Raw genomic sequence first — 12237 nt, forward strand, 5'->3', positions numbered from 1 at the left:
AGTCATATTTGAAACACATTATATCAGGTACCACATTGAAAGTAATTTCTTTGTCATGTTAAGATAATAAGTTTAAGGAAGATAGCTAGTATTAGTGTGTTATTACCTTTTTTCCTTGTGGAACCATGATGTTAACTTTAAGTTCATTTAAATGGCTTCATGCAGTGCCATGAAGTGATACCTGTGCTAGTTCCAAACAAGCTAGACTGGATTCTAGATGCAGTAATAGCTGCTTGGCACTTGGCTCACACTGATCAGTTCTTCTGGGAAGCTGGGTATGTTTATCTGTATGAAGCAGCATGCTAATGTAGCTATTTCTAATTGCTTTTGATACGTTAAGCAGAGTCACTCAGAGCTAGCTCGGTCGTTCTCACATGTCACTGTGTTCTACTACAGTGTTGACGTATCCTTAGGAAGAATTGTCTTATTTCAAGGCACTTCAGGGGGGTTTGGATTGGATCTGGGGGTTGCAGAGTTTTTATTTGTCCCTGAAATACATACCTGTAAAGTGACAGATAGCAGAGAGAGGTAGGTTTGTTCTCTGTAGTACCTTAGTTGTATGACACTTTGCATCTCTCCCTTGTTTGAAAGCTGTTGCAGTCTTCCTATCTACTTGGTTACTAATCAATACAGAGTGCTTTGTGCTACTTAGTCAATCTTGTATTATCATTTAGATTTTCCTAGTGTCCTGGTTCCGGCTGGGATTGAGTTAATTTTCGTCCTAGTAGCTAATACTGCTGTGTTTTGGATTTTAGTATGAGAATAATATTGATAACTACTGCTGTTTTGGCTGTTGCTAAGTGATGTTTACACTGCTCAAGGACTTTTCAGCTTCCCATGCTCTGCCAGAGCAGGCAGGAGCTTTCCCTTCCTACCATTTGGGAGAGGAGAAGCAGGCTGCCAGACTCTTCTTGCCTCACTGAAAAAAGTTGCGTAACAGATGGTCATGTCATCATAAATAAAAATAGTTTATTGTAGTTCAAAACTGTTCCGAGCATGATTTCCACATTGCTTCTCCCCAGGCTGCTGCTGAGAAATGTGGAGAGCACCATGCATAAAACCCCTTAATGTGCATAGGAATGAATACTGGAAAATTAAAATGACAATTTAAAATTTTAAAAATTACAAAATTACATCTGCTTTGCCAACAAATGTTGCTATCATTTCCATTGAGAAATGCTGTTTGGTTCAGTAAGGCAAAGGCCTAGCAATCTGTACAGTGTGGTTACAGCACTGAGCTGTTCGTGAGCTGCCAGCACAGCCTTTTTGTACCTTTATGCCTCCCTCTGATTCTTTTGTCTCCTGCCTAGCTACCCATCGAGTCTTCAGAACAGAGGCTGCCTTGCTACTGGGTTGCTCTGTGGCAGTACCTCTTGGCATTACATATGAGAATCAGTAACTGAAGAAGAATGGCAATCCACATTCCACTACTCAAATAAGCAATGAGTACTTCGAGTAAGGACTGCATCTTTCATTACAGTTTCCTGCCCATGGTTACCAATTATCAAAAGAACTCTGCTGTGATATTTATATATGAGGAAAACAAGTACTTAAAGGGATCTTAGATGTTGTTCCATCCATGTCATTTTATTAGTGTTCAAGTTTTACCCAGTTTGAAAAGCATGTATTTCGTATCTGCTTTTGGCCAAAATGTTCTTCAACTTCTCATGATTAATCTTTACCTATAATCTGTTTCTATTCCTCCATCTTTGGTTATAGCCTTTCAGTTTCAGAGTAACAAATAACTGTATACAACAGACAGAACTGACAAAGATCTCTTAACATTGTAACATTGTCTAACTGCTTCCAGTCTGTTCCTTCCCTTATTCTCAAAAAGAGCTACTTGTTCAACCATTCCTCATATATAAATGAAATAAATTAGACAGATATGCTACTATTTACGCTACTAGTCCCAGACTGAGCATACTGTATTGTCCATCCTTTCACAGTAGAGAAAAAAATTTAAGCTATTTGCATGTGTACTTTACTGCCACTAAATTAATTCCTTCCTGCCTCCTCCCTAATTGCCTTACGGAACTTAATAGTGACATTTACTAAATAGATTATAGTCATCAGCAGAGAAGAGCATGGTGCTGTTTTACAGTTGTCTAATTCTTTGAAGAGTAAATCTAGTTCCTATCCAAATCAATGATTTACTGGCTTCAGTGGAAGAAAAATCAGGCCCTTAATCAGCAAGGAAGTGTAGTGTCAGTCATACTATGCAAGATCCAAATCATCAAGGGCATGTAAATGATCAAAAAAGAGTTTCTATGTTTAGCCTGCCCCACTTTATACATACTGAATAACTAGTTGGTGTATGATTTAAAATATTTTATTAAGCACAGATAATAATGCAGAAATCCATGTAATAAAACAACTTTAGAGAAAAAGCTAAGTTAAAATGAGTTACTATAAATATTGCACTTAGAATTCTTATTTTACATACACTACTCCTTAAAAAATTGGACAATTATAAATTAACAGCTTCCAAGTAATTGGAATTTGGTATGTTTGACATCAAATGGCTGTGCTGCAAATCTTCAGCTTTAAGACTTAGGAGGATCTGTTCTCATCTTGATAGGTACATGTAATGGATACCACCTTGTGCCAGGGTGTGCTTAGGTGGATGGGAGGGAATAAAGGGTGAGCATGGTCTTAGTGTTGACAGTCAGTTGTATTTTCATGACTTACAGTAAGTGAGAATTCTTTTTCGAGAGAGATGATAGAATGCAGCTGCGGAGTTTAGTTTTAACATGTTTTGTTTTTCAAGGCATTTAGGATCTTTGAGTTCTTAGTCTTAAAACTCATGACAAAGCTGTTGGGAAAGACTTTGCCTCTACCGTCATCTTCTACCTGGCCCATGATGATGTAGTTTAAACCTACAAAGGAGAGGATGATATTACAAGACAGAAATCTGGGACGTGATTTGGTAATTATAGTTCTTTATCTGTGGTCTCTATTCATTGCACTCTGTTACCAATGCCTTCTGACATTTTTTTCCTTCCTACCTAAAGCATATACTTCCTTACCCATCTTTGGCATGCTTGTTATGCAGTAAAATACAGTTATGTAAAAATCAAGTAGATATATAGCTAAGGATCTACTACATAATTAAAAATATAGGAGATATTCATTAAATGTAGACTGTCAAATGAGTCTGAAAGACATTAGAAATGTAGTATGAACACTAGATAACTTAGCTACTAACACCCAAAGTGGAATGTGTCTCATTCATTTTGGATATTTTCTTGTTTGCTCAGCTTGTAGGATAATGCACTTAAGGGATCATGCACTCAAGTCTTTTCATTCCCTTTTCCTCCCCAAAGACAAAACATTATCTAGATACATAGACAGGCAGTCAGGCAAGCAAGGTGGGCTTAATGTGTGATAAGCCCAGGCTTTGGAGAGATGGGATGGATTTGCCTATTTTTATGGCTTAGAAGGGTTAGGAGCTGGAAGGACTGGTGTTATAGGGCAGACAAGTTTAGATACTAAGTAATGGCTATTAAATAATTCATGGCGACTTCGGAACAGAAACAGAAGTGCGTGATTTGAAGCCAGAGATCTGCCTAAAAGGAGACAATTTGTCCCACCAAGGGTGGTGGTATGTCTCCCAGACAGGTGTCTAGTTTCCAGAGAACTGGGAGGTAAAAGGTAAAAGCAAAAGCTAGTTTCTGACAAGGATTTTTCACTGTGGTACTGCCCACTTTTAATTAATATGCTTAAATACCAGTAGTATCCTGAATGTTATCAGGAGTTTTTTGATGTTTATTAAATTATTTTGACTGTTTCCTGCTATGGTTCCATTTATGTTCACCTGTTCTACCTGTTTACTGAGAAGGAAGAGCTGAAAACTGTTCTAAATTTTACTTAGTTACTTCAGTGAAACATAGTATTTCTTATAACACTACATAGGTACCCCTTGTTACATCTAACTGGAAATTATCTTGGTTGATCTGTTCTGTGTAGTATCAAGATAGCTATAGAAATAGTGGCTGTTTGCAGATATAGAGTGGGCTTAATACTACTAGTAGTTCTACAGTAAAGATGTAGATATATACAGGAGAGAAGCAACAGGGAAACATTGATTTTTTTTTCATTTGCTGTGACATACTGCTCTTCTAGGTTTAGCATGCTGTTGTTTTTCCCTTCTAAATAACTGTGTATGAAAACTAGCTGCAAAATACATACACATAAAAACAAAATCTAACTGATCTTTGTTTGAGAGAACCAAATCAGATTTTACTTTATATCACGTGGGTTTAAAAAAAAAATATTTATTTTCAAACTCTTTTGATCTAAGTGAGTCTGATCCTTTGTAAGTAAAACTTAAAAATGCAATATAAACCTGGATAACTAGTTACTTTTATCTTAAATTGATTATATTAGTTGCTGATTATAGAAGCAATTACTGTAATATTACTGATTTTTGTAGTCATATCTCAAATAGCAGTTTTCAAAACTGTTGTCATTTATAAACACACAATGCAGTTATTTTTGTGTACTTACCTCTTCTGATGAGAGGACACTGCTTACATACAACAATAATCTTAGCACTCATACTCTTGCCAGCTTGTTGAATTGCTAAATTTCCCTCCTTATATACATTAATGATTGATATTGTCGCATGCAGACTGCCAGCCCGCGTTATTGCTGTGATTACAGTTCCAGTTATTACTACAAGAAAAGACATTTTATGCATTTTTATTATTTTTTAGACATAAATTCTGAGGCATCATAAAAACTGAATAAGTATATTAGTCCATAATAAGGAAACAAACAATACTGGAAACAGTTACTAAAAATGTGGGTATCACCTGTATTAGATAACTCACTACTGACAAATTTTGGTGGCACCAAATATAAAATGTTCTTAGAATGTATCAGTCTCTTGCAAGCCCAGTTCTAGGTTTTGATAATTTCAATTAAACAGTACAACTTGATACTGCTTTTAATGACTAATTTTAAAACAGTGGAGAAGTTGAATTGAAAACATTCTAGCCAAAAGATGAATTCCCAGCTCTCTGACACTCTCAAATGAGTAGCAGGGAATAGTTAATGTCCTAGGAGCTAGATTTTGATCTGTCTGAGGCCTGATACTGACACAAATTTGCCGATTTCAGCTAAATTTAGAGTACAGATTAGACCATCGTATCTCCCAAAGACCTGAAAATATGGTATGAAATGGTATGAAAATAAAGATACCATTTTTTTTTCCTAGGCTGACTAGATTAATTTGTAGGCCATCATTACTTATCAAAAGGGGCTGGTAAATGGTATTAGCAATTTTTCTTTTCCTCAGATCACCTTTTGTAAATAAGCTGTTCTATCCTAGGATCGATTAGATCTTCAGTTATCAAGTATGTGGAGACGGATTTGTTTTACAAATCTGCATAATCCACATTTTGGGTTAGGTGTTTGTAAATTTGCACATTATCTTCCTTTAATCCAGAGCTTTTAATTAAATGGGAATGTTCAAGTTCAATCAAAAGAGAACTGTGGATGTTAAAATGCTGGGTATTGCAGTTATATTTCTAGAAACAATAAAAATTAAATTCATGGTGAAAGAGAAATAGCTCTTATTTTCTAAATTCATAAAGTCAGAAAATAAACTTGGAATAAATAGTATTCTACAAACAGCCCACTTCTTTAGGTTCTTACCTTAGGATACACTTGCATTCACAGTGCATATAAAATATTTTTACTCTTACTTATGCCATGGAAAAGACTGAAAAATTTCAAGTATTTGACAAAAGGTGAGAGCGAATGTGATTCGTTACCCTGATGCTAGAGAAAAAAGAACAAGTTTTACATAGTGTCATTTGCCATCAACTACAAGAGCTGAGGTATGGTCAGTAAGAGGAGACCTTTGTTGTGGGTTTTTTTTTTCTACCTGCTTCTTTTGGTTTTGGGCCAGCCTACACTGTTTGCAAATTAAAACAGGCTGGACATCAAGAGTGGTAAAGGGTCTGCTGCAGTGACTCCATTCTGCTTTAGGGTACAGCCACAGCCCTCAACTGTTTCTAGCAAAATGATGCAAAGCTGCCCCCCCTTTCCTGAAACAGCAGATTTCCTCGAATCTCATGGGATTAGCTATAAAGTTAGAGAGAGTTAGATTAAAACAAACAAACAAGAAGGGGGGGGAGGGGGGGGAGGTGTCCCATCAAAATTTTAGACATGTTACAGGGAATTGAAAAAAGCTTCCAGTATTAATATGGGAAAATACTCTGAGACATAACTGAATAAATCAGCAGTGACAATGCCATCCAAATACACAGCAGACATCATTTTTCCTGTGTGACTTGTGTCGGTGTACAGAAAGCAGTGCTTGTCAGCTTCCATGCCTTCTAACTTCTTTTAAAAATATTGTGGAAGTCTATAAACTGAACTGTGGAATAGTCAGCAGGTACAGCATAAAATGTGTATTGGCTGGTTACAGACAAATGAGACGACAATACATTAATTAAATCAATACTTTCCTGTAGGAGGTTGTCTTACATTGTCATTTGCTTTTCAGATTGAGAAAGTATGTTTGTTTGAGACATATGTGCAGTGCCTATTTCAGAATATCTCCAAGAATGTATTGAGTGAAACACAGATACTAATGTCAGATACACACATAAGATGGTGTAAAAATATAGCCTATATATTAATGATAACTCAGAACTACATCTGGCAAAATTCCTGAGTCTAAAACCACAGTGCCAAGTGAATAATTAAAAAGAAACAAACTTTGCTTCCTTACCGAAGTTGCTTGAACAATAATTGCTTTCAAGAGTCCCGCTCCTCTTACACTTTTGCTGGCACAGGGCAACTGTAGGTTTCACAACTTTTTGAAGAGCAAAAAGTAAATTTAAATTGAAATTAGGTATTTGATACAAATGCAAAGCAGTATGTTTAAAAAAAAAAAAGAAGAAAGATGAATAATCCTGATGTATACTTAACTAGATTTGGTATTGCAAGGGATGAACATCACAATAACAATATTCCTTTTCTCTGCCATCAACTCCAATCATCATCTTTTCATGTGTGTCTCAGCTACGTATCTGTTCTAATGACCTTATAGAATGGGATGTTACAGAAAATTTACATTTGATTGCAGTGTGATCTTACATATGTAAATTCTTTAGTGCTGTTGCCTGCCATACAGCCCTAGTAGTACACTTAAAGTATCATAACAATGTATTACAGTAACACTTCAGAGAGAGGGGGTGGCCCTTTATCTGAAATTACTGTACGGTGATGGAAGAGATCAGAGTTCAAATTCCTGACTCTTTTTTTCTAAATTTTTCACACAGCTTCATGACATGTAGTACTGTATAATTTTTACTGATGACATTTTGAAACACAACATAATGTTTGAAGTATCTATTTAATATTAGGGGTTGACATCTCCTTTCTGAAACGGAATGCTTTTTTTATAAACAAGTGAATACGCTTTGTATTTTTTTCCTTCTTGGGTGGATGTTAATAGTCTCTGTACTTTACTCAGCTAACCCTTTCTACATAACGTGTCAGGATGCAGTATTTTTAAGGCTTTTATGTCCTTTTCAAATCTGTTTGGAATTTGCCAATGACATTGTAATTATTAGAAATATGGAGCTGAGACAGACAGGTTAAAAAAAACCAAACCCCTACATCACCCTAATTTCCAAGAAAAACTAAATTAGTTATGAAGAATATCTTTGTGGTTTTTTACTTTCTTTAGAATGGAGCATTTTGCAGAAGTTTTGTTCAGCCCATACTTTCTGAAAAAGAACTTCTGACTAATTTTCCAATCAGTAATTTATACTTGTACTTCTCTTTTAATTGAATTGATTCTTTTTATAATTTTCTGAGTTTTTGAGATTCAGCTGAATGGCATTAAAATTACTTTGTCTTCAGTGTCATGCCCATGACTGTTAGAAGATCTGCATACTCACTGTTTTGCCTTGCAAATCCAAAGTTTAAAACTGGACCCCATACTTGTCATTGATTTGCGGTTGTTTGGGGTTTGGTTTTTTTTTTTCAGTCTTCACATGATTTGTATTCAGTGTGACACTTTAGAAAATTAAATCCCTCCCACAAGGAAAAGTGTTCTGAAGAGCAAGTTACTATGTCTATGGAGGCATACCTAGTCATATTCTATGTGATGTAGCCTCAGTCCTACAGTCAGATCTACATGGTCATGGGAGTGAAACTCCCACTGCCATCACTTCCACTGCCTTGATGTGTTTGCATAGTTCTTTCATACTGGTGTGTATTTCTATTTTTAATTATATGCTGAGTTGCTTTTTATAAAGTGGCTTCTGTGTAGACTACAATGTAGAAATAATACACTATATTCACCTCCTTTAAACTAAATGATAATTTTTCAAATTATTATTTCAAATTACACTTAGTACTTGGCAAAGTGCCATGCCATTTAATTAGTTTTCCTGTCTCGTAGTGTCAGTTGCTAGGTCAGGCAAGTACCTCCTATCTCAATGCTACTTGCAACACAACAAAAAGAATTTAATGTTCCTTGAGTCTTTCAATTCCATGTCCATAGCAGGAAGATAAGAAATGTAGCAGGTAGATGAGTCACCAGTGCATGCCAGTATGGTAGCTGCCAAAAATTTATTGAGGTGCTCTGATTTTTCTAAATTTAAAACTGGGCTTATGAATTACAAAATATTCTTGTTTGGTCCTCTCAGGAGTTTTTTTTGTGCTAACACTTCAAGTTTTACTTTTGAGTTTAGTAAATTTTGGTTGGTGACTAATTTCGCTATGATTTGTCAGTAGAGGCTGCCTATTGTTTGTACAGACTAGTAAGCTATTTTAGCAAATTACAAATTGGAGAAGAACGGAATTAAAAGTTTTGTTGCCTACCATTTTACATGTAGCCATATTGACAAGCAAATGCATGACTCGATCCAATGAAATAAGAAAATCAATTATTTAACCATATGTATTGGATTAATCATCATTACTTTTATTAATGTATTGTATAGCATTTATTTCTACAAGTACTAATATTTTTATGTAAGATAGAGACTGAGGCAATTCTTCAAAGTACCTACTAAAGTTAAATATTTTATTAATGCCTGGAGTTCTGTGCAAGTTTGAACAGGTCTGATTTGCAAAATAATAAGCTAAGTCTGTTTGAACTGGACACTTCTGAATGCAAATGATTGATCAGAAATTTAACTAGACTGTAGAGGTTTGGTGTGCTTTGGTTTGTTTTTAAGATCAGAAATGCCTACACCATGCATAACTGATCAGACATTGAAAGGACTTCTTATTTCTGTCTCCCTAACAAGTCCTTTTGAACACCTTCCCTCTGTTGTCCTCTCTCAGATGACTTTGCATTGTTTTTATTTTCTAACACTGATGTTGGCATAAAAATTGATTTGGAATTAATTAGTAAAGTACACTTCTTTTGATGTGCACACACAAACAGCTCACAGAGCAAAACTCAATGGCAAAACCATGAACACAAATGCGGTGTGAGATACCTGACAGCCTGGATTAGTTGAGACCAAGTGTTTGAACTAACAACTTCGTTAAGAAGTGCTTTATAGTGAAGAAGAGCTGAATTATTTATTAATAGAGTAGCAGTCCCATCAGAATGACTTACAGGTCATTATGATTTCATTTTTATAATGTTTATGTTCATCTATTTTAAATACCTTTCATTATGAGTATTTAAGCACCACAGCTTCTTGGTTTCCTGCTGACAGGCCATTGCTGTCCTGACTTTTGATGCGTTTTAAGTACAGATCAGGTTATGTGTTGCAAAAACATCATAAATAATTTGGTTTTCTGTTATAACTGTATCTTAAATCTCTCGCATTCATGTTATAGAAATCGTAAGAATTTATCCCTTCACTATCTCAGTAATGAGTTAGTTTTGGCAATACCATCAGAGAAATCCTCCTCTGATCTTTCATATATGCTGTCTAGTCTTAAAAATAAAAGGAAACATATTTTTAGTGTGACATATTTCTTTGTAAGTTCCAATCCCTGTTTTTTTTTAAATAAAAATAATTCTAGGAGAGTGTCATGTTGACAGGATGTTGACAGAATCTGAAGAGGGCTCAGGTGGCTTCCATACCAATTTTGCTTGATCGTAATAACTATATGAAGAAAAATATGGTCAGATTTTTACATATTGACTTCTATAGAAGAAAGAGTTCCTTTAAATAAAACTATTTCCAAAAATATTTAGAACTTCTTATACAAAAGAATGTTGTTCATCCATTCTATGGAATTTGCTAGTTAACTGTCAAAAATTGAGAAGAGAGAAAAATTCTCTCAGCTGGAGCGAGTTACTGTTACACTGAACACTCGCCTGCATAGATTTCCTTTTAAAAATGTTAAGTAGATTCTCCCTTGAGTATATTAAGATACTCCCTTGATTAATATTAATTCATTCTCTCAACATTTGAAATACTAACAAACCATAAAACTGTAATTTTTAATATACTTTCTATGACATTTTTCCATAATCCTCTCCTTGTCCTGGAATCATTTATTTTTCTAAGAAATAAAATAAAGCCAGTAAAACTTACTTGAGGTAGCAGGGACTGTTGTGGTAGTAGGCGGAACTGTAGTTGTGGGTAACTTTTTTGGTCTAAATTTATAATGGCCAATAAAACCGTCAGCTGTTAAGCTTAAATCAGACAAAAACTGAATGAGCATCTCATTTCTCTCAGACAGAATAGGCCTGAAATAGAAAAACAAAATAAAATATCTCCATTGTTTTGAATGTCAAAGACAAAAAGCATTAATAGCATTCTTACAAAAAAAGAGAGCGTGCTTCACTTTAATTATTGGTCTGAATGCATTATCTGCCCCCAGACTAATACTGAAATACATGTTTCTCTGCTGGCATGTCAGACACTGGTGTTATGAGTGTGAAATTCATTCTGATGAATCATCTAAACCTCCGATTCCTGAAGGTTATGTCAATATGAGTATCTTTAAATTCTTCTGTGTGACTTCATTGCACACTTCACTTCCATGGAATGGAAGGGGCCAGATTAACTTAGTGGGAAAATATATTGAAGAAATCCTCAGTATGTAGTGGAGGTAAGTAAATTTTTTTTTTATTTATTTGGTTTTGTTTATTGGAAAACATATTATGCATTTGGAAGGCCTTAAGAAAATTAATTCAATGTTGGATTCTGTATTTCTTTGACAGAAACACTAGAAATAAAATGCTTCGGGTTATTATTTCTGTGGGCTCAGTTTTTGTCAATGATTGGATATTCATTACCAAGGCCTTGAAGAGCTAATGGAGTTATTTTCTTAGGATTTTAAATGTCATGAACAAGCACTGTTCAGTGTATTAGTTTTCAGTTCATAAACTGCATAGTACCTTCTGTGACACTAACTGCCTCTTGATGTGGAGGTAGTGCAATGAGACTTCATTCAAGACTACTGTTAGAGAAAATCGTATGGAATGCAAGTCTAGCCAAAGCAGCACTTCTCTCATTCTTTTGAGCTTTCCACAGACCTTGTCTCAATATTCATTAATAATTAGTAACATACATTTTTCAAGTAAAAACACGTTTTTTGGAAAGAGGAAGAAAAATAAATATAGGGGCAAAAGAATCTTGGTGAGGAGAGAGGGAAATAGAAAGTGGTTTTAAGATGTAGTTTTACTAAACTGATTGTGTTGTTTCTTCCCAGCAAGTCTGACGGAGTTCATGAGCAGAAGTCCTTCAAAACACTTAACCAGGCATTTGAAGTAAAAACTTGTGATCATCTCCCAGTTTTTTGGCAGGTGTTTCAGAAATCAATTTACTCTGATGGCTGACTCTAACATAACCAAAAGTAAGTGCCTGGTTATCTGGAATTCTGTAGATTTACAGATGCCATGGTAGTTGCACAGATTATGCGTTTCTTGCTGCAGTATTGACACAGGCTGTGGACGTAGGGGGGCACCGATTGTCAGCTGCCTGAGAGCTGTGTTCTCCTTCCTGAACACCAGGACTACAACACCAAATCTGAAAAATCTGACCTAGTCTGTGTATCCTGTCTTTTCAAAAAAGGCATCTGGTCTGAGAGGCAGGGGTGTTTTTGAGTAATTACTTCTCCTAATAAATTGTGATTTTTATGTATACCATTAATTTATGTATCATAGTAATTGTATTTAGGAATCAGGTATGTGGTTACACTGTATGCTTGCTGGTCTGCAGTTGCATCTGAGTTCATCTTTGCAACCAGCAAATGAGTTCAAGGCATCCACTTTACTCATACTTCTGATGTATA

The 12237-nt window shown here is 35.3% G+C and overlaps 1 protein-coding gene across 2 annotated transcripts in view; it reads right to left on the reverse strand.

The window, feature by feature from the left end:
• Positions 1-56: 56 nt before the first annotated feature.
• The window catches only part of PCOLCE2 (procollagen C-endopeptidase enhancer 2), a 29472-nt gene continuing 17291 nt past the window's right edge, over positions 57-12237 (reverse strand). The window contains exons 6-9 of one of the 2 annotated variants that reach the window (XM_072868853.1): positions 10533-10687; positions 6746-6829; positions 4510-4677; positions 57-2879 (exon numbers count right to left, since the gene is read on the reverse strand). In XM_072868853.1, the coding sequence (XP_072724954.1) occupies positions 2749-2879; positions 4510-4677; positions 6746-6829; positions 10533-10687 (538 nt within the window). In that variant the 3' untranslated portion in view covers positions 57-2748. Of the gene's footprint in view, positions 2880-4509; positions 4678-6745; positions 6830-8994; positions 10098-10532; positions 10688-12237 lie in introns of those variants that run through there. The other variant, XM_072868854.1, reaches the window with a different exon arrangement.

This window comes from Ciconia boyciana, chromosome 7, assembly GCF_034638445.1.
Source record: "Ciconia boyciana chromosome 7, ASM3463844v1, whole genome shotgun sequence".
NCBI classification, from domain to species: Eukaryota; Metazoa; Chordata; class Aves; order Ciconiiformes; family Ciconiidae; genus Ciconia; species Ciconia boyciana.